This window comes from Galendromus occidentalis, unplaced genomic scaffold (genome assembly GCF_000255335.2).
Source record: "Galendromus occidentalis unplaced genomic scaffold, Mocc_1.1 scf7180000075782, whole genome shotgun sequence".
Lineage (NCBI taxonomy): Eukaryota > Metazoa > Arthropoda > Arachnida > Mesostigmata > Phytoseiidae > Galendromus > Galendromus occidentalis.
This window is the reverse complement of record NW_003803772.1, coordinates 464,477-487,251: the sequence shown is the minus strand read 5'-3', so window position 1 is coordinate 487,251 and position 22,775 is coordinate 464,477. Positions and strand designations below refer to the sequence as shown.

Sequence of the window (22,775 nt, the reverse complement as noted above, 5' to 3'; positions counted from 1 at the left end):
CTCACATGGAAGCTCCGTTCGAGGAATCTCCAACATGCGCTTCTAGGGAAACGCTCGCGACTCACGACCCGTTAACTTCGCCATGGGTCTCACGTCAGAGGAAGCTGATGGAACAGCCTCCCATTGCGAGCCAGATAGAGATCATCGACACCGATGTCGTTATTTACCGACTGATGAAGGTCGCCACAATCGCCACGGCAAACGCCGCAAACCATTCAATCATCTGGAATTGCCTGATACCTTCCCGCTCCTCTCGGAAGAGATTTTGGAAAAGAAGGACGAATTGTCTCCGAGAGATGTAAAATCGAGAGATTTTTGAGCGAGGGAACGACGCCCCTCTATACCGAACAACATCTGTTTCCACATGGCGCGCGGCTGCTACTACGTTCGAATTATCGCTCTCCTCCTCCCATAACACAAGGTGGTGAAAACTCAGCGTTGTTTTGGTGCGCGTGTTGTGGGAAACCAAGCTGAAAGTCGTGTCAAACTCGGTCTCAAAAAGTACTGAAGAGGCTGAAACGACGTCAACATGCCGGCTGTGCCTGCTGGTGCACTACGAGGACATCAACCTTCGTGCTTCGACCGGATGAAGATGGGTTTCATGATGGGCGCCGCGGTCGGTTGCGTTTCCGGCGCTCTTTTCGGAGGATTCGCTGCCTTGCGGTCAGGATTCAGAGGCGTTGAGCTGATGAAAAGTATGGGCAAGGCGATGATGCAAGGCGGAGGTACCTTCGGAACCTTCATGAGCATTGGTACCGGGATCAGATGCTGACGACGAGCGGTAGCCTTCGACGGCGGCCGGGAGACGATCTTAGAGCAAGCATGCAAAGGGTGTCGCGAAGCTTCACATTCGTTCAATAAACTGAAGAACAGCTGTCTGATCAGCTATTCTGAATAGCCGTCAGATAACTCCTCTTCTTACTCCTCCGCCTCGTCTCGAAGTACTTTACCAACTCCGCGCGGAGAACAGTATGTGAACGGCCATGTCTTCAATCGTCAACGAGCGCAGCGCGTCTAGTTATCTCCACTCGAACTGGATACTGTAACGCGGGTCGTACCAGTACCCTCAGACGTTTGCGCGCTGTTTCACGGAGGGCGGGGGAAGGGGGATTGCTTAGAGCGGCCTCATCCGATCGGGCCTGTGGACTCCGAGATCTGAATTTTTCAAAAATCTCCGGATGCCCGCTTCCTGGGACCGGCCCTCCTTCTAGAGCATCAAGGAACGAAGTCACTCCTAGTCTGGGGCGGCCAGGATTTTCTCCACGGAGCGTGAATGGTTCCGGATTCTCGATCTCGAACCGACAGATTTCTTCTTCGGGGAAGCCTAAGCTCTCGGAGGGTACGATTCGCGCTCGACTGTATCCAGGAATATTTGCCGTTCGATCAGGCGGAACCACAAGTTATCCAGACTCCTCCAGAGCGGGCAAGCGGGAGAAATGGCCCAGCGAGCCTGCGGAGGGTGCCACCAGGGTAGGACTCCCCTTTCCAGTACATACCAGCGGTTGACCCTGCGGATTCGATCCGAAGGCCTCCGCAAGTAGCCGGGATTCGAACTCACCACTCACTCAAACATGCCCCCCGCCCCCACTTTTGGAATTCCGCAAGAGCTTCATGATTCCGGAACAACAACATCGTCAATCAGAGGAGCCCATAGAGCAGATGAGCGAATGAAGCCGGGACGGCTCGCTGTGCGGCGTACGAGATGTCTCCCTAATCGTCTTGCCTGGGACGCAGCGTTCCTCTGAGCACGTCAGGTACACCGCTCGAAAAGCTCTACCATGGTGATGCACAATCTTGTTTGAGGTGATTATCGATTTTCTCGGGAGCACAGCTCTGCAGTGCTCGTGCTCCTGCGTGTCATCATACTGCATTAACTCCGCTGTGCCAGCAGGCTCAGTTCGTGGACGCCGAGTGGAGTTTCGCGCAATTTCAGGTGCGAATTTACTCGTCTGACAATGAGAGTTTCCGGCAAAGATCATCACCATCAGCGTCGTGATTCGAATTCGCTTACGCTACCGAGTACCGCCCGGTGTTTCTTTCTCCATCGAAGCCCACATCTTCGATACTCCTGTCCGCTGTCCCCAACGGTCCTCGAGTGAAAACACAATCCTCGACAATCTGAGGAGAAACTGCTGATATCCCCGGGCGTCGAGGACCCCAAAAAGTGTTCCGAGCTGCCGCCGCCGCTGGTGCGCTCTCTCCGGGCGCGTGTGAGTGTGTCAAGTGCCCAGGGAGTTTCAGCGAATAGTTCCTCTGTGTGCTGTCTGGAGAGAATCTGGTGGTGTTGTGTATAAATTTCGGAAGCTGCGACTGGCTTAAGCTGCTAGCTGCTCCTATGGCACAAGAAAGAAATCAGACCCAACATCATGACTGTCAGCCGATTCCGCCATTCATTGATGAGGAGAAAGTTCTGCTCCAGGTAATGTTCAACACTATCCAGTGCAACAGGTGGAAGTCGAACCCAGTGGGAAAACTTAAGATTTCGGCGATTTATCTCAGGCGGGGTGTGTTACCTGTCAGACGTAGACCACGTGTGAAAGGCTCCCACATCGGGGCGGCGCCGGCACGCTCCTTCTCCTTTTCGAATAATTTTGCTCAAGTCGAATATCCGGTGTACATTTTCTGTCGACTCGCAGATCATGGCTGTTGAGGGGTTAGCAGCGGCTAATTACCCCGATATGAATTATGCCGGAGAAACGACGCTGACGGAGGATCACCGATTGATCAATTTCTTGTCTGCAATAGGGGCGCGCGCTGAATCATGCGGAAGGGAGTTTCCGATGAGTCAACCAATCTCTTCCTCGTATTTCGCATTCGTCGACATCGGTAGTCTGATTCCGCAGTCCGCTAACAAAGTGTAGGATGAAGTCGCTACAGAATGATACGTCCGCGTTCTATGTTCGAACAGACGATGGGACAGCCACCTATGAGGACGAGGAAATACAAAGGGTAAATCCCTGTCTCCTGCCGAGGAGTTTCCAAAGGTCGCTCTCGGTCAGGAAATATCGATCCATAGTCATCTGCAATGATACGATCCCTTATCCCTTACCTCTGGACGTAGATTTCTCGCAGAGTGTCTGGAACGATGTACCTCTCAACCTCACTGCTCGTTTACACACAGCAGCGCTCTCTTCGCATTACCCCTTGATGGTCGGCGCAGATGATGTCCGATCCTAGTGTGCGATTGCTGCTCCCGAGCGGGTCCGCGGAGTGTTGCCGGAAGAAGGCGCCGACCTCACCCGGAAGGGATTCCGAGACTCTGGACGACTTGTGTCCCTGGGAGGATTTGAATCCCCTGTCCCCCAAGTGATAATTTAGCGACCCCGAGCGCTCGTCCTTGGATGAGCTCGGCAGATCCTCTGACTGCAGGTGGAAGCGTCTCTCTCTACAGGGGAATCAGCCTATGAAAACAAACTCCCCCAGCCTGCCTCGCGCGGATTGGTTCGGTGTCGGCCTCTTACTCCGCGAACGGCAATTGGAGAATGGAACGCGACATACCTGTTGGATTATCATTCATCATTCATCATTCCTCCATCTCATTCCCCCTTTGGCGAAAAGCGCCGTGGGTGGAGTGCATCGGAGGAGCCTTCTTGAATACCGTCGACTCGGGTCGGCGCCGCCGGCGTTCTGCGCGCGGATCCTCCCTGCAGAGACTTTCACCGCTGATATTCGAGCCCTGTGAAATTCACATTTGGGTCCCTTGACTAAAGCTTCCTCCGGATAACTCTCCCGAGTGCTTCTCCATCGTGCCTGTAACGAGGAAGGGAAGACGAAGGAAGCATTCCGATTATTGGAGCTAAAACTAATTGTCATTATAAGAGGGTACCATCCTTTACTCATTTCTGGTTTTCAGTCGTACGATTACATCGCTTCCGTCCCTGGAAAGAACGTTCGGAAGAAGCTCACAGAAGCATTCAATTTCTGGCTCGAAGTCGATGCGCAGGTTTGTGATCGCATCGCTGACATAGTGTCCCTTCTGCACAACGCGTCTTTACTTGTAGACGACATCGAGGACAACAGCAGTCTTCGTCGAGGAGTTCCCACAGCTCACCGCGTCTTCGGCATACCCTCTACACTGAACACAGCGAATTACGTTTATTTTCTCGGGCTCGAGAAGTGCTTGAAATTGGGGAACTCGAGAGCTGTGGAGGTGAGTTTACTCGAATATTAGAGAAACCTCTCGAAGATAGACCGAGAATCTTCGACGGAAAGGACTTCGGAAAGGCGATGGTTCTCATCACCTTATCGATGACAATGCTCAGACTCTTTCTGGTATGAACTCCCAGAAAATTGTTGTGCTCTGTTTATCGAAGAGTCGGGTCGCTGTCGGTCTATTCCTATTCGTCTTATCAGATGGGATAACGGTTATTTACTATGCTTGGGCGATAATTCAAGCGCTGCCCTGCTCCATTCGGGGCAACTTAACAGATACAGAATATTCGAGCCCTTCAGACCGAGGTAGAAAACGATTAGCTCGTATTCAGGATCCACTTCGAGTCTTATTAAGACGACGGTTCACACAGTATTCTCGAAGGACGTTTCTAGGTGATCAGGTAGTTTTCGGGCACCGGCCTTCAAGATGCTTTGATCCCGCACTTCGTAGTATCTCACGAGAACCACTAAGTTCATGGCGAATACTCGCTCATGATGTGATAGGGAGGCTGGCTCTTGATGTGGTTCCGATCGAAGAACTCGGACTCTGGCCATACATGCATATGTAGATCGACAGCCGCGACAAGTCTAGGCCTGATTCCTATCCGGTGGGCAATCGTCGTCTAGTTTCCGACTTCCTCCCGACTTATAGTCGTTCTTGACTCGCTGCTCCGTATCATTCATCGACTCTCATCATGAATATACGCACACTCTGAGCATCCCTTGTTCACGGAGGTATCCTCATGTATTTAATCATCTGACTGGCGATGCCATTATTATTCTTTTCATTATCGCCATCCCTCCTTATTCACCTTCGTTCGGCACCAGTGACGGGAGGGATCGACTTCATATACGATGGAGAAGTGAATGATGAATCCTTCCTGGGTTTCCTTAGGTTTTCAGTGAACAAATGCTGGAACTGCACCGCGGGCAGGGTATGGAGATATACTATCGCGATAACTTGATTTGTCCGACTGTTGAAGCCTATGAACTGATGGTCAAGAGGAAAACCGGCGGACTCTTCGGCTTGGCCGTGAAAATGATGCAAGTATTCTCCGGATCCCCGAAGGCTACGGAAGACTATTCAACTCTTACAGGTCAGTATAAAATATCGGATATCATTTCAAGTCTGGACTTACATCCCGAAATGCCTGACCCCTGATAAATAAAAATTTTCCCCAGCACTGTTCGGTCTCTACTTCCAAATCCGGGATGATTACGAGAATCTAGTCAGTGAAGACTATGCGAAAAACAAGACGTTCTGCGAAGATCTCACGGAGGGGAAGTTTTCGTATCCAATTATCCACGCCATTCGATCGGAACCGGCTGACGGTCGCATCATAAGTATTCTTCGACAGCGGACTCAAGATGAGGATTTGAAAAAATACGCCGTCTCTTTTCTCCGGTAATTTTTTCTTGATCGCTTATGAACCGACTGTTTCGGAAGGTGTCGAGTGATGTTTTAGGTACGGCGGAGACGTTAGGAACGTCAATTGACTAAAATCTTGCCTTTCTTAGCACATTGGGGAGTTTGGAACACACCCGCGCGCGTCTTCATGAGTTGGACAAACTCTGCCGCGATGAAACCGAAAGACTTGGTGGGAACAAGCATCTTATTTGCATTCTCGATGAGCTCGAAGTTCGGTGATATTAGGTCTAAAGAATGCTTCTCGATCCCATACGGGCATTTGTTCAAAAACTACGAGATATGGACCGCGGAGCATGAATTTATCACGAGATGTTCAGTTAGATTTTCAGTTCCGAGTGAAGGTTCGACTCTGCACAAGGGGAGAACACCCTGCAATTTTTGAGAATTCTGTCATACAAGCTTTCATACATCGTAGGTCTCGCTCTGTTGTTGTATGTGGAGTGGAAATAAATTTTGGATACTGTTTTCTTGAAAGATCGCTTCACGCCCTTGAATTTCCACATCCCGGAAAAAGAAGCGGATGCTTCCACCGCGGTGAGTTTCAGTGCGAACCTTCACCAGATTTAAAGCGTCTTTCCATCGCGGCTCTTATTGATAATAAACACAGCTATCCATCATCTATCGAAATAGATGAGTTGTTGCGTAAGCGACTTAGCGTTCATGCCAAGAATACCGTAGTCGACGTAAGCTATTGGATAGTCTATTTCTGTTATTCCAAAGGCGTCACACCGCTGCCGTTATTAGATTTCTCACTACGGCAGCTTGCGGCCACTGACCGCCTTCTGAATGGCGGATCGGTTGCGCGCTGCTCCGAAGGACGTCACCGAGTCATTGTATCGCTCAATCGGCTCCCAGAAAGAGAAGAAAAAAAGAAACTGCGCGCTTCTCTTTTTACTCACGCCTAACACGAGCCATTCTATCTTACCGTAGATGATCGAGAAGGGAATCAGAGTTCGATTCGATCGACTTGACTTGTTTTCTGCCCCGCGAAAAAAATATCGCACGCAAATGACAGATCCTCCTTTCGCCGAAAATTTTCTTCTGGGTCTAATGTGCGTACTATGACCCTTGAGGGGGAGGTTATGTCGCGGCGGTCCCACAATCATGTAATAAACACGATGTGATTCCACTCGCGTTGTCGAGACGTATCTCTCGTTGAGAATTATTCTATTGTTTTTGGCATGTTGGTTCATTGCATTCGTCCCGCGAGAGATAAGAGACGTCCGATTCGTGCGGCCCTGCACTGGAGCATCTGTTCTAGAAGTCGCAACAAGAGCCGTCGCTCCCCTCTTTTCTGGCAGGGGAAGATTCCCATCCAGATTCTTGTCTTCTTTCCTGTTGCTCATGCGACCGTGAACTCACTGAAATAGCTCTTAGAAGAGTGAAAGAAACGGAACGCTTTGCGGCCAGCGAAGGGGCTTCCTGAATGGTCGATGCGATGATGGATCCCGATCGGGTCTGAATTGGTAGCCGAAAATCGAGGAAGAGAGAAATGTGGAGGTTCTGACGCCAGCTCCGTGAATACTGTATGAAAAGCTCGGGTTCGGACGCCAGAAAAAGTCTCATTATTGTTGAAGCCGGAGCGGCGGCCTTGGTGTCTAGGGTAAGTGAGAGTGAGGGCGAAGCGCTCGCCGGATTCTCTGGGCCGCAGCTTTGAGTCGTACAGAAGTCTTTGCATGACTGTTATCAAAGTCAGAGCAGTGTTTCGCTGGAAAAAGTGTTTTCAAGAACTTCAGTTTCAACATTCGAAGAATCCTTCCGTGTTAGCAAACTAGTTCCACGCATGCGGTAAGTTCCATTCGAGACTGACGACAACTTCCTGTTCCCAGATGAATCGAATGAGCGGCTTGATTCATCGAATTCCTGATTGAGAAATTCTGAGCAGCGATTCGGAGCTTTGAAACCGAAGCGCTCCCCGCTCTGCCGCGCAACCTCTAGTGTCTCGTGATGTTTGTGGCTCGCCGAGGGGTTTCGCATGTCGAACGCGTCGGCCGTCAAGAGAGTCTGAGACTTAGCGATACACTGCGAGATTGACGGGCTCATTGGTTTCGATCCGTTCATCGGTTGGGCTCCGACGATCTGTGATGCGCGCAAAGCCGGGTCGAAAACGCGATAGATGAGGAGCGCTCTCGGGAAGAATGGACGGGGACCGTCCGTCTTCCACGCATGTACAGTGGACACCTCATCAAGGATGCATCAGATCCATGATGAGCATGATCGCTCACAAAGTGTCCCGATCAGACAGGTTCTCTTCTTTCAAGCTAATGATGGGACATTCAGATTCTCCGCCGAATCTCTGTGGAATCCTCCGCTCAAGTCAGCGGCGGAGGCATATTCTCCCGCCGACGGGGGCTCAACGGATTCCGATGGGACCGAGCCTCCGGATTGGTGACCGCCCTTGTGTTCAGCATCACGAACATGAGCTGCGGGGACACTGAAGCCCCACCAGCCCTTGGGTGGATACGCGTCCAGGTCCTAGCATGGTCCCTAAAGCCTATAGCCATCGTCCTCTGGATACATCGACATTCTGAATGTAGTTTTATTGACTTCATCCGTTCGAGCCTCAGCCGGGACCGACTCAATTGCTCATCAAAGAGCTGAAGAGTAATCAGCTGGAAAGTGACATCCGCTTTCAACGGCCGTCTCTTCGAATAACAGCGGAGAGGGAACGAGAGCGCTGGTCGGCTTCTATTGACGACTCTCTCGGATCTGTGGGGCAATATCGAGCACAGGGTAGCCGGAGCACGGAATTCGACGGGACGGGTCATCAGTCATCAGTTTCCTATCCTACGAAGCAAAGCTCACCTTCTCCCCACGATCAGGAAGTTCCGGGTAGGTTTCTGTCGTGGAGAATACTTCCTCTGATCGTGAACGCTCTCAGACAGCGGGACATGTTGGAGCACTGCTTCTGGGAAACAAGTTCCAAGCTCGATGCCAGGCTCCATATTCGAGTGCCATATTCTTCCACATGTGGATCAAAACAAAACTCCGCTCGTACCAAGAGCCCAACCAGTTTCAGTCGGCTCCCCGAGCAATACGCTCGGAAATACTTCCGGCCTCCGAACGCGTTGGATCCGTCGTATCCAGTTTGCTAATTTCGAATCCTTCCCTAATCTCGCGCCGGCGGAAGTTTATCTGCAGAAATAAGCGTCGCAGCTCACCGAGAGATAAAAGACATATCTCTCGCTGAAAAATGCTGCTGTGTGGGCAGGAGCGAAGAAGTTCGAACGACGCGCAGTCGCTTACAAGCCGCAGAGCCGGTGGATCATCCCTGTCGGATTCTCCGTTCATCAGGTCACTGAGCGCCACGGCGCGTACTGCTGCGCATTCTTCACCTTTTCATAAAGAACGAACTAATGTACTTAGCCTCAAGTACGCTCATATCACGGCGAGCCAGCAGACGGCGCCGGCCCGGCGTTCCCGTCAGCGAAGACGGCGATGATACGAACAACACTCCAGAAAATTGTATAACGATTTCAATGCCTTGACCAACGCAACCTTCTGTAGCGAGGTCTCAAACCACGCATCGGATTGACGCGATTTTCGTCGAAGAATCAAGTGTTCCGCTAAAACTTGAGGCTTATCCCTCCCCAAGAGGGATGACCCTGCCTCGGATGTCAGACTCCGAGCGTCGGACCATCTATCTGGACCGGAGCCTGATCCCCGGTTTTGCCGCTGAGAGGCATCTTCTCCCTCGGGATGGATGTCGTCGTTGTTCAATTCTGGGCTCTCTGAAAAAGTTCAAGGTGATATTCTATTTCGTCAAAATATGTTATCATTACATCTCCTTGTGACTTCCAGAAATTCCTTTGGGTCAGGGCCGCTTGAACTGTTATAGAACGAAGGGTTCTGGTACCCGACAACAAGCCCGCTTGTCTTTTCTTCTTCTACCTGATTCTTGCTGTTGATTTGAATGGCTCGAGGGAGGTTTCGCGCGCCTTTCGCCGCGCCACTTTCCAATCGAAGTAAATGTTTTGTTTATAATCCCAACCGCACGCCATCCAAAAAAAGAATCAGAATTTACTCACGACTGATCTGACCGAGGGTCCGTGAACTCGGAGCTGAGAATTCCTCGGGAAACCTGCCTCTGGGAAATCGCTCCTCGAAGTCCGGACAACAGGAGAAGGTCCCGTAAATGATTGTCGAAGGTTGACCAGCGGGATCGGATTCTAGCGTTAAATGGTTTGACGGTTTGAGCTCGAATTCGAGGTGTTTTTTTCTTGGAATCTTTGGAATTGAAAAGAGGCGCATGAAGGTCGCCGTTCTGTCATCAGGCTGACACTCATGTTCCTAGACCTCATACGTTCCTCACCATCAGCTAGGACAAGAGAAGCCGATTGCGGATACCGTTAGCTGATGTGAGATGATGGATCGGATGTCGATTTTCCGACGTCTCGTATTTCCATTGAGAATGGAAAGCGTCAGACCGTGACGGCTTAGCAACAGTGCGTGAGCGCAAGTGATCTTCTGCATGAAGTGAGCTTGTGGGCAGCGGCGTCCGCAGGATTCTCCTTGGAGGGGAGCTAAATCGGGTTTTCGCCTGGGGCTGATATCCTACATGACGACTCGCTCCTGTGGCTTAGCATCACGAACGCTGAATCTAAGCGAGGGCTATAGCTCACTTGGCCCCCGCCTGCGCGTGAGTTTGGGTCGGACATCTTGCCGCTTCCGGTTGGCTCCGGCAATCAAAGTCCGTCTCGCGGTCTCTGACGAGGATCGACTCTGAGTCACCAGAGGCAGATCGTACCGAGGGATACTCTGATGGTCCATCTCGATATTCGATGCATTATTATCGGGCGAGTTCTTTCGGCTTAAGAGAGTTCGACGCTCTCAAGATCGGATCCCTTTGCTCCCGGGAAGTCCCTATGCCGAGAATTCTTCCGCGTCGGAACCGCGCAGCTCGTGCCAGACACAACATCGGAAACGTCGCGCAATTAGTCGCAGAATAACTTCGAACAGACGGAATCTGGCCCTGACGGATCGAAGATGCCTAGAACGGATCAGCCCCGACGATAGGCTGCCTGGTCCCAGTCTACGTATAATCCAATGAACGATTGTATGGCATTCAGAGTTGGGAAGAGATCGTGGTGGGAACTCGATTCTGGAGACCGGAAGCCTGATGGGTCGATATGAGTCCGAAACGATTCCCGGTGAAATGCGGAGCCGTATGGCATCGATGCCCCCGGAACGGATGCGAAGCTACCTGGTCTTCTCGAATTGACACTTTCTCCGCGAATCACGGAGAAAGTATCGCGAGGGATGTGAATAAGGAGGCTGTGGGCTCAGCCGACAAATCTGTCGCGAAAGCTGAGTCGAGCGACGTATCGCGAAAGCTCAAGGGTGTCGAGATTTGATTGATAAGATCTTTATAGGATCACAGGGGATATTCCACAGACTTTGATTTGCATCCGACGGAGCGAAACGCGTTGAGTAATCAATCTTCGGCCCTTACTTGATTCTGACTGCATTTTGGCTCTGCTCCGGTGGTTATTATCGGGTTATTCTTCGACCTCTCATGATAAAAGAGCGCTCTGGCCACTGTTCCTGTAATTCTGAATATTCTAGGCTTGTGCTGTTTCTCTTAAGCTCCAGCATCGAAAGCGTCGAAAGCGTCGAAAGCGTCGAAAGCGGTCGTTGTAGCAGCAACGCGCAACGATGCTCGTCATAAGATATAGGAGGGGAAGGTGGTGGTCGTTGCTCGGGACGACGTCTTCGATTTGCTGTGAAGTCGTTCCTACTTCCGTGCTTGCTCCGAGGATCCTCAGTGAGTCATCGCCCTAGGCGGGAATCATTCCTTGTTGACCGGAACGCCAGCGCACCCCGAGTGCGGTGATCGCTACCCTCGTTTAGAAGTGTACTGCGATCTCGTTCCCGAAACGATGGAAATTCACTGAAGCAGCAGCCCGATGTTACTGTACGAGCCGCAGTCAACAGTGATTGAAATCAGTGATTGCCAATTATCGGATTAAGAATTCACCGCAATTCCCTCATGAAACCACCTGCTGTGACCTTAGAAAATTCACCACACGCGACGTCCGAGTCGAAGCATTCGATTATCTTCTGTTTCGCTTGTCTACGCGTCGACGGATCTTACCGTCGAAGGAGAGAGTGCAGGAGAGTGTCGGTTTCGCGTTGGAAATTGTGAGGAGCCCACCGTTTAGCTTCCTCCGGACAGTCGGCAAGACAGCTCAGAGTGACCATTCGGGCAGAAAGGGTCATACAGAAAATTCTATCGAGACTTTGTTGGAAGAAAAAATATCCTGGTTCAGCCCGAGAGGAAGGAACTTCGGGAAAGCCTACAGACCTTCGTCATGGAGTTCTTCTAACTCCGTCCAAGAGCTCGTACCAGTCCCAGTGATCAATGCCCAATCTCGGAAAAATCCTCCTTGTTGATAAGTTCCTCCTGCTGTCTTACGCCTCTCGCCACCCGTCACACGACCGCCCGGTGTGTCGTTATCAGGGTGCAGGAAGGCTCCGGACGAGATGTTGCTCTTCATACACCGAGGGAGAATGTCGATCGAGCAGACAACCTTCAAAAGAACTAAGCATTACATCTGGGTACCACCTCTCGAGACAACGACGACGTGGCTGTGATATTTGTTTAATACATAGTATCAAGACGAATGCCACAGAGGTAGGAAGCGTTATAGCTGCTCCGGGATCTCGAAAATTCCAGTTCAGCGATGCCTCTCGGAACTTATAGGCAATTGGTTTCGTTCCGTGCGTCAAACGCGATCGACTTTGGGACTTCAGGGACCGCTCAGGATTGCCGTTAGGAGCCCCGAAGTTGGGTCCAGAGGGCGCCATGACATCATAGAAAGTCCGTAGCTCGAAGCTCAGCCCTGGCGTTCACTGCAGACCTCCTCTCGCCGGCATTCTGCGAGCTATCTCGATGAGGATCTGTCAAAGCTTGCTAGAGGGAAGGAGGATATTGAATACATACCGCTCAGATTATCACCAAGCCATATTCGAGCGGCTTTTTGTTTATTTTCCATCGTCGGCGGTTGGGTAGGTAATATATCGCCGAAGACTCCTTGCTGCAGAACGCAAGCAATCTTTCCCAGACCTCGTTTGAATAGATCACTCGGCGCGTCTGTCACGCCAGACTGCGGCAGCAAATCTAGCTGAAAGCTTTATCGGCCATTTTCTGGCTGAACCAAAGGTCGAAGTGAACTGAGTGGGTCGCAATCCGAAAGAATGATGTGTCTTATACCGATGGGCTGGAATCAGATATTCTATTGCCACCGAATTTTTCCGAATATGCTAGCGATCCTTAGCTCTGAGAAATCCCTAGATGGCGGGTGTTAAGAACGCGAGGGGTGTCCAACATTCTTAGGGTTCATATAGCCGCCTTTGTAAGCATGAGGGGGTTCCTATCCTCGTGAGACCCAGAAGACGACTCTAATGTGAGCTCCCATTTCGTATCAGAGGAAACGCCTGAGTTGAGTGGAGGTGAGGGGGAGACGTAGGCTGTGATGGCATTGTGCCGATTGTTCGTGGGCTTTAGAGTTGATGCAGTTTCCTCACATTGTTTCCCCTCCGGGAGATTGAAATCAGACCAAGCTTTAGACATAAGGACCTCCAGGGGTCTTAGGGATCCCACCAGGGTTCCCCCTCGAGTAATCGAGTGCGAGCCGCCAAGCGATGGCGTTCTCAGCGTGAAGCATCTCATGGTATCGTGGGCTGCCTTCTGCCAATGGAACGTCAAATTGATCAGGCTCAACGATTTGCTGAGCGTTTGTGCTTGGGAAAGCTTTCAATTCAGCCCCTTGGGAGGTATGAGCATCTTCATTGCAATGACTCCAGAACTCTCACTGTTTATCGCTATTTTTCTGGTTCTGCGTCGAACGATTCGCCGAGCCGATAGAAGCTTATCTACACTTCAGGAATCGCGCAGGCAATTCTGTTCAAGCGATTCTGGATGAAGTAATTCATTGTGACACCCGATTCTTGTCGATCCAAAAGCTCAAGTCTGCGGGTCGACGTCCATGCAGAGCGCTCGATCCGCGCCGCCCCTCCCCGGGCTCAGCTCTAACTAAGCAGAAATTTCGCTTGCCGCCAGAATTGTAGGAGCTCGAAGATTCGCCAGAAATCTTTCTATTGACCGCTGCCCCACGTCCGTGCTCAATCGAGCTTCTAATTTTTCAAATATCTCCGGCCAGGGGCTTCTATTGGAGAGGGGCTATTAATGGAGGGAGGCTCTTAATATTCCAAGAGAAATCTTGCTCCGGAGAAGTGATGATGGATTTCTGGGAGAGAGCGTGTTCCCGGATGGGTGGAACCCGTTAGGGCACCGCAGTCCAGATTCTATCACGTCAGCTTTCCCCAGCCGACTTCAGCAGTCCGGTCTCCGTATACGGGGGGGGGGGCTCCGTATTGGAGGGGAGCCTCTATTGGAGAGAGGCTTCGATTGGACGTGGGCTTTATATTCAAAAGCTCCGGCAGGGAAGCCTCCATTAGAGGGGGCTCCCATTGGAAGGGGGCTGCTGCTATTAGGTGATTTGGGGTATAAAGAATTTTTCTTTGGGAGGGGCCAGCAGTGTTTTTCGGGGGCTCAGAATCATGATGATGATGATCCCCATAGTCCTCAATGTGCGTAGGCGGTGTTTTATGCCCCCCCCCCCCTACCATGCGCTACCGTCACTACCCCACCACCCTCATACGCGGGCCACTCAGGACTGGCAATCGATGGAATCCTCACTGTCCCTCGTGCCTGAAGTGCGGCGCAACGGTAGGTGATGCAGAGGGTTCTGAATTCGACATTCCGCCGTCGCTGCTGAGCAGAAGCTGAGAACCGATGCGCCGCAAGGGGCGACGATCCAAATACGGCCGCGGATCTTCTGCAAACGGGGGCAGAGCATTTCTCGGGTCTCTGAGCCACGTCCCTGATTCAATTGATGGCAGTGCAGATTGTGTTTTCAACAATCTAGCCGCGGCCTTCATTAGACGGGTCGTCGTTCCCAACCACACGAAGCCAATGATTAGGTCATGGTACCGACCTACCGCGGCTGCATTGCTTCCCATGAGTTCCCAGCTCCGTCGGCGGGTGAATGCAACGGAGTAGCGAGCAGATTTGGCTCGCTTTTATTCCATATTCACAGGGACAAAAACACTGCTCCAAGTGACCCGCGGGAGGCCTCGGCTCAGGCATGATCACATTTAGCCTGCTCGAGGATATCTCGCTCGCGACGTCGAGCTCTGGACTTGAACTCGCATCGCAAGTCGACAGAATGTAACGTAGTTGACGCGTTCCCCCACACCGCACCGTATGATTGTGTCTCACGCCAGATATTGCGACTCACTCAGTCTCGCGAAGAGGCGCACCTTTGATGCTCGGGTATGCTGAAGACGTTTTGCTACCAATCCATACACAGACTTATAGCGAAGACACAATCAGCAGATCAGGGGGATTCCAAAAAATGAGACCGCAGTCCACATCGGTATAATTGAATTTTATTCGGTTCGAAAGACGATATCCAGGAATTTCATGCATCTCCGCAGTCGATCGACTGTTTTCGGGAATCGTCTCGCCAGTATTGCAGCTTCTTCCGCCTTCAGGGTGCGAATGCATCTCAAGACAATTTTCTCTTCTGGCATGTCTGGGTCAAGTTCCTCACAGAGCTCGATGACTTGATCCATGTGCTCGACGAAGGTTGTTCGATATGCTCTCTTGAGCGAGCGGAGCTTCTCAGCTGCTAGTTTCCGGCGTTCATGGCTATCAGTGAACCCTCCTCCGAATTCGTTTTCGGCATGGCTCCGGGATGAGCCGATTCGAGCCACGCGATTGTGTGACTCTTCGGCATAACTTGTGGGGAACGAAGGCATCCTCTGAAATCTATTCGCGAGATGAATGTGGTCGAGCTCCGCGGAATTTTTGAACTCCATCGACCAAGCGTTCGAATCCTCGGGCAGAGGGATTGCTGAACTTGCTTCGGCTATTAGTGGTCGCATACGGAATTGCCTGTCGAAGTTCGTTCCGACGAGCTGCATTGAAGTGATGCCAGCTTTAGTGGAGTCGGTTAGGGGCAAAACATCGGACCAGAAGTTCCGCGTCTGAGCCCCCATTGATGTCCGTGTGATCCGTCTGAAAGTCAGCGGTGACTCCGGTGGATGCTCGTGGGTATTACCAAATTGCTTTCCGAGAGCCAGCTCGACTGAAGCACTCATTGCACGTTCATATTCGGAAGCCCGTCCGCTTCCGGTATTTGCTTGAGGAAAAGTTCGCACCGGTCCACTGGACATGAAGACTGATTTTCCGCAGCCAACGTGGCGTACTGGAGTCCATTCGGGAAACATCCTGTTGCCGGTGGTTAATGAGCAGGAGCCGGGTAAGCGGATGAATACCCCAAGAAAATCACGCAGTAGGAGGAAGACTGATCGAGATCGCTCGGATTGAATTCAGCGCAGCTCAGGATCATCTGAGCTGCGACCGTCTGCCGGCGGAAGAAAACTCCGGATGATTTCTGTCCGCTGCTGCTCGGAAGATCTTTCTCGATGCGCTCTCTTCCTCCGCTCTCGTCTCGAGCGCGCGGGATTAGAAACATGTCCGGAACAGCCGTACGCATATCGGGGCTGTAAATAGAAACAAGAACTGCCGGAGCTCATTTCTCGGCGCTTCTCGGAACCGGGGTTGTGAGCTCAGTCTTATAGCCTGCCCCAATCAAACATTGAAACGAAAAGTTTCACTGGCTCCGGTCTCTAATTGTCAGGTAGGAGTCTAATAGGGTCCATGATTCTCTGCGCGAACTCGAGAACTCGCACCCCGGACTGGACCGCGGGGAGCCGACGAGCACTACGATATTCAGCCCGGCCATCGGTTGAAAGAATTTTCTTCGAAGAAGCGACGAGACGTGTGCACTACTAGAGATCCACCAGCTCCACCCACCATGAGATTTCGACGCGGGGCCGGCGTCGCTTCTGTGGGCGCTCAACGGATAGCGCGGCGTGCTCCAGAGAATGAGTGGAGTAGAATCACGAGGGTCGGATCACGTTCGAGAATGATCAGATGGTGGTATTCTCGAAAATCTTCCTCATAACGCTCCTGAGAAGGCTCCGATTATCTAGGGATTTTGGCGGGTCCTTCGATGATCCGATACGGTGTCTAATCACGGCATACGATTCGAGTCTTGCTTGGTTCGAGTGTGAGAATCCATTCCAAACAGAGATTCGGACACGACTCCCATCGTCTCTCGAGCGATCCTTTCAATCGATTGATTAGCGGAAAGCATGCGAGATCCTTGGTGCTGATGACAATTTTCGGGCTGAAGCACAAAGCCCGAAGGTGAATCCTCGGATCTCCCCGCTCAAGTATTGCTCCCGAGAACGGATTCCGGAAGCGTCCACACGCGGCGGATCAAGGTTAGAGCCGGCGAAGGACACAGCCGTATGAAGGGCGGAATGCGGCCCAGACTTGAGTTTGCCTTCATATTGTATGCATTGAATCTAGTCTGCGTTGAGTCTTCGGCGTTGGGGAATGAAAGTTCGCTCCAATGCAGCTTGAAATTTCGCCTCAAGCTGCGAGTCTTTGCTCTCTGCGGACTTGTCTTGCTCTCTGCGAATTCTACGGCTGGCGAGCGAGAATCTGAGTCTGTTCCCTCGTCCATCGGAAGAACTTCTCATCGTCGTCCCGTCTATTTCCCTCATCAACAACCGACGGCGGTGCACCGCAGAAGATCGCCCTATGTGTGAATCGGTGTTTTACTCGCATTCTCATCAGCGAACTCCAGACGATCGTTTCGGAGCTCTGCCGGTCGCAAAACATGGTGATCAGTCCGAGTCCCTTCTAAGGCATTTTTGAAGCTGGGGGCTAGGAGGAGAGAGTTTTGAGTGATGAAAGAGGCCGACTCGACACATCGCGCTCCGGCGTCGTAGGCGCTCGGCTTTCAGAGGTATCCTCCCTGATGCCCATCGAACATGAATATCTTCTGACTCCATGACCCCGGATCGAACCCTCCACGAATCGCATCGAGAATACAGGATCTCAAAGGGTCCGATTCGTCATAATTTGGGTTGATAATAATCATTATAATCGACAAGCCGATAGATTCTGCTCTGCGAGGCGCGGACTTCAGACGGAACGATCGACATGAATAAGCTTCCTATAAGGAGCTTGATCGTCGCGCAGACTTTGCCCGGAGAGGCGCGAGAGTCTTGAAGATGAGCGAGGAGTCAGACCAAGATAATAGATCCGAGGAACATCTCAGAAATTCTCGAAATTCCAGACCGGGACGGGAACTGTGGTGGGCATTGATCAGATATCGCACCCTCTCTAAGGCGACCACCATCTTTTCTAGGTTCCCGAACAACATCATGAGCGAAGCATCCGGTCGTCGCTGAGAGATCAGGTAGGTCAGCTCCGAGGCGACTTTGTGATCGAAGAGGTCGTTCGTTTTCCAATACCTGTACCATGTGTATATGTCTTCGGTTTCGGTATATCTGGATCCGGACCAGTGTTCCATTGAAGGATGAGCGGTCGCTGAGGAAATGTCGAACAAGTTCGGGAGATCCGACGGCGGATTCTCGGAGATTTCTTCCGGCACAGAGATGAATGAAGAGGAGAATGTCGTCGCAGTTTCTGGGCTATCGGCCTCTCGCTTCCCGCTCCTTGTCGCACTAGCATGCAATCATGGAGTCGAAGCCTGGGTGAGATCCAACGCATCTCTCTCCTGATAGTTCGAAACTCTGTGCATATAAGCATACATATTGTGAGAGGACAGTCAAAAATTGAGCTCATCGGCGACGCGACGTCAATCAGACTCCCCATGCTTCTCTTGTGGTCCTCGTATCACGGAATTGTGTGTCATCGACGTCAAGTTGGCTTGCTCTCCGGAAAGAAATTCCGCTCATTTTCTTCATTCAGATAGTATAGACCCACCGAGCGATTGGTCGAGTGGTCGACAGGTGCAACAGTTCGCTGGCGATACGTGCCCCGCCGGAACGACGGTTACGCTGCTCGAGCGAGACGAGGCTCCAGTCCGTTTCCGGCCGCCTTCCGAAAGCAGCATTGAGAACGAGCCTGGCCCTTAGCCCAATTGATTAGATTCATCTTTTGATAATACTCTAGAGGAGAAATATTTCGGTGTTACCCGGCTCCCTCTGGTCGTGAAGCGCAACGGATAAGCGCGGACTCGAGCCATTGGATAGATCGAGGGTATGCGGAAGTGGCGCCTGGCACCCAAGATGACAGCTCCAAAGAACCATCACGTTTTATCACTGCCGAAGACTGGTCATTGAATGAGACCGTGGTGGAAACTCAAACTCGGTATACAGCACTCCGTAACATCTCAGTCGTGGAACGAGCGGTCAAGTCCGAGTCCGACATCCATCCGGTTGCCTACGGCAGGTCAACGATGTTGAGTTATTTCCGTGGTGGAACTGATAGAGCATCCGTCTGACAACAGGTGTCCTCATGATACGGGCTCGACCGAAAGTGCTAGCCGCACTCTCCAGCATTCAGCATGCGGCGTCAACCGCGGGAGCAACATCACTTCTCTCTCAGACCGTCAGCTGCAGGATATCCCCGAGCACGGTATTCGGTCGGTTGCCGCTCTCCGTTGATTCCTCACGGGAGGAATCGGGGCGGACATCAATCACAAAGAGTCAGAATCGTCGCTGTCTCCCAGGCCATCGGAAGTTGTCGAATCGAAATCGGAATGGCGTCAGAAGTACAAATGATGTTCTTATGACTGCTAAGATTGCCAAAAAGCGCCAGCCAACAATAATGGAATGCACACATCGAATAGACGCCTCATATGACGCTTCCAGCAGAGCCTTCCTGATACCAGAGAGCCATTGTTCTTAAGTTGCACGGAGCTCCTTCTCCGGCTCGAAGATCAGCATGCTCCGGCTCGCGTGGGATGTCACACGATCCTCCCTTCGAGCTCGACCCAAATGAGTAATGATTGGATGATCCGATTCTGCCTGAGATCCCCTCTCGGAATACATTAGGAAACTTCGGATCAGGACAACCACGAATTTACCGATTCCGGCGAGCGAGAGTGAAAATACGAATCATCTGCTTTCCCTGCGGCAGAAGTCAGCTCCTCATCTTCGCGTTCTCCAGAGGGGATCCAGAATCGTCGTTGTCATCACTCTTCACACAGCGAAAAGAGTTCCAGCGATAAAATCCTTTAGTAGAAAGTTGATCCGCCAGATGATTACCTTCTCTATTTCAGCTCCGGCTGAAATGTTCCACCACGGACGTCAGCCTTTTTCTGGATTCGGGTCCGCGACCTTGATAGCGGTCGGCAGAATTTCTTCAATGGCATCGTATCTCGCTTTTCGCCTTGCTTCCACAGAAGCGATTGCGCGTTCCCTCTTTCCCTGTGAGATCCAGCTATCTGATTGCATTTCCCATTCGAAGCCAGTTACTCGAAGGCCTCCGACCTCAATACGGTCTCGAGAATGTACGGAACCTTTAGAGAATCCAAGAAGTACCTTTCGCGCCTTTGTCGAGGTTCGGGGTTCCGAACTTCATCACCTCCAAAGTGCAGAGAGCAGAGCGGCTACTGACAGCGATAGCGCGATAATATACTCATATCAGAATACTTCTGCATCCGATTGTACCTCGACAGCGACAGGCGAGATTCATCGGATGGAATATTTCTGGAATAAAGCCCAAACTCAGATCGTGCTTCTGTACCGAAATGGGCCCTGCTCTCTGCTATGCGCAATCCTCATGTCTCGAGGAACTCGCTCAGTTCCCTTCCCCTCTCTCCTACATTCCATGCAAGGATTAGCTCTATCAAGGACAGATTCGCTATCTCGCGTTTCCGGATCGCGCTCCACACCCGGTATCCCGCCGCCCTCAGTCACAGTAAAACATGATTGACGTCTAAACTCTAGACTCGCGTGCCTCATCGTGAGAGCTGTCTCTCGGAAGGAGGATTCCGTAGGACTTGGAGGAGTCGCGTTGAACAACAGTCGATTCCACCGAACAGAGCAAAATTTTGCTCGCAATCGAGAGATTCCGCGAGATTGGCCTCCGTCTCGCCAAATGAGTGGTCACTCTTGACGGAAGCCCTCCGTGAAATCGTCCCGCGACGCCGATTATGATCTGGCTGTTTCTTCGAGCTCGCGGCGGAAAGATAGCGAAACCAGAAATTGGCAAAGCCTCATGCAGAAGCGGAAGTCAATTTTGCGATTAATTTCGGCGAGGAGATTTCTGCTACAGCCATGGCTCATCCTCAAAATATCCAGGCTCCGAGAGGGGACTCGATCGAGTTTTGGGTTGAACCGTCACTGATGTATTTCACAGGGGCTGGGATCCTCGAGCCCAGTGGTTCTCAGGCTCGGGACCTCCGCAGCTCCCCTGAGCGGGTGAAATGGAGCCGCGGCTCCCTTCGCCGTCGCGAAGAAGAAGGAAGAAAACTCCGACTCATAAGGATAGATATTATAGAACTACAAAATAGAAATTCCAGCCGCAGAAACGCATAGCATTCGAATCGTACTCAATGTCCCCTTACTCTGCCGATCACTTATTGAACCACGTTCCGAGCCGGAAAACTCGGAGACCTCTTACTCCGAGAAAATCTCGAGAGCCTGGGCTCCCCGAGCTCGGATCGGTTGTACGACGGTTGATGGGTCCTAAACGGCAGTCATTTGCCCTGTGCCTCCAACCGGATAGCGCAGGCTTCAAACGAAACGAACGATTGTGCGTTGAAAAAGTGCACCGATAGTCAAGTACAGTGGTGCTCAACCTTCTTGCGTCCGTGCTCCCCCGGGAGCCGGCGGGGAAGACCCGTGCACCACAGGACCCGACAGCCGTCAAAATAAAAGACATGCGATGGGGACTGATCAACGGCGGGGAATTGTGATTTATCCGGTGAAACCTCGCGAAGGGTGAGCTGATGGGCTCAAATCTCACTGCGCACACTAGAGCTTTGAGCTCGAGGAGATGACAGAGCTTCGCTCAGATTTCCCAATCCACAACGACGCCGACGCTGGTATCGTTGGCAGGCATCCTCTCTGCCTTCTCCCGTGACTGAGATCTTCCTCGCAGGTTCGGATAGCAAGAGACCAACACTTTGGAAACTTCCCGTGTCGCCCCGAAAATTTCTTGTGGAACCAGCGAAAATTCGGAGCAAAGATGCTCTGTGCTGGGACGTCCGAGTTTCTCAGATGGACTCCGACCACCATGACGAGCTCTTGGTGATCAACTGGAACTCGTGCCGCTCTCCAGCTCGATGCCAGGCGCTCTGCTCGCTAATCTATGCTCTGCTTGGCTTCCATTCGTCACATCAGATCCGGGCGGGGGACATCTGACTTGGCTATATTCGCACTGGACGGACTCGGTTTCCCTCACTTATGTCTTCCCAGCATAATACGAACGCTCTCCGGGAGGACTTGGCAGTCAGGAATCCGAGATGTTGTCCACGAGAGGGAAGGAGAGATATGTGGGCCGCATGGGACGACTATCGAGGGATGCAAACCTATCTGCTCGAGAACGGATGCGAGACAACGAGACTTGCCCAGAGTCCGATTGGCTACACGTCGCCGGCGAGGGCATCGCGCAACTGCGGAGAGACTCTTGGCGATATTGGCAAATGACGATACCCTCGACATGCGTGACTGAGGGAACATGAACAAGTCGACGATACGTCACTGTTCCGTGACTCGAGAGCGATCCGATCGGTAGCTCAACATATTGCCTAACAATAACATAATGATTCGCTCCATGCCATTCGCTCCACGCCATGTCGAGCCTGCGGGACGGAATTTCCTTGAGAACAGTTACCCTGAAAGTCATCCTGCCGTCGAGCTTCGAATATGAGACTATTCTTGAACCCCTTAATCGCAGTGAGCTTTCATGCTTTTGAGACAATATTGGAACTAAATTCGATTTCCGCGTTGATCTGAAGTCGCGAGCCAGTGAACGGATGCCTTCTGGCTCTACGAACTTCGAATTGAAAAGTTTTGAGCTTTTCAATCTAGTAAGTTCCTTCGACCGGCGGTCTCGCCCCCACCGGTCCGCGGGCCACGCTGGCGGCGAGAGAGCGTCGGAGACTCGAGACTCACCATGGGATTATTCTCTGATCAATGGGCCGATTTGAGTCAAGATTGGCGAAGTCGTATTTCAGGCCCGTTCGTCAACTTTCGGCTTGCTTTACATCTCCCAAGAAGGTCTCGGGATGTATGAATGATCAGACAGTGACAGAACAATTCATTATCCATGAACGACGGGGGCGACGAGTGA

General features: G+C 51.7%; 1 protein-coding gene across 1 annotated transcript; it reads left to right on the top strand.

The window, feature by feature from the left end:
* Positions 1-2,000: 2,000 nt before the first annotated feature.
* Positions 2,001-6,057, top strand: qm (geranylgeranyl pyrophosphate synthase quemao). Its single transcript, XM_003738123.3, has 5 exons — positions 2,001-2,419; positions 3,854-4,150; positions 5,048-5,249; positions 5,335-5,557; positions 5,671-6,057. Exons 1-5 carry the CDS (start codon positions 2,336-2,338, stop codon positions 5,798-5,800), a joined length of 936 nt encoding a protein of 311 aa, XP_003738171.1. The 5' UTR covers positions 2,001-2,335; the 3' UTR covers positions 5,801-6,057.
* Positions 6,058-22,775: the final 16,718 nt, after the last annotated feature.

Coding starts and splice junctions, on each gene's coding strand:
- qm (XM_003738123.3), top strand. CDS start 2,336: ATGGCACAAGAAAGAAATCAGACCCAACATCATGACTGTCAGCCGATT. Junction 4,151..5,047: donor GGAACTCGAGAGCTGTGGAG/GTGAGTTTACTC, acceptor GGGTTTCCTTAG/GTTTTCAGTGAACAAATGCT. Junction 5,250..5,334: donor AGACTATTCAACTCTTACAG/GTCAGTATAAAA, acceptor AATTTTCCCCAG/CACTGTTCGGTCTCTACTTC.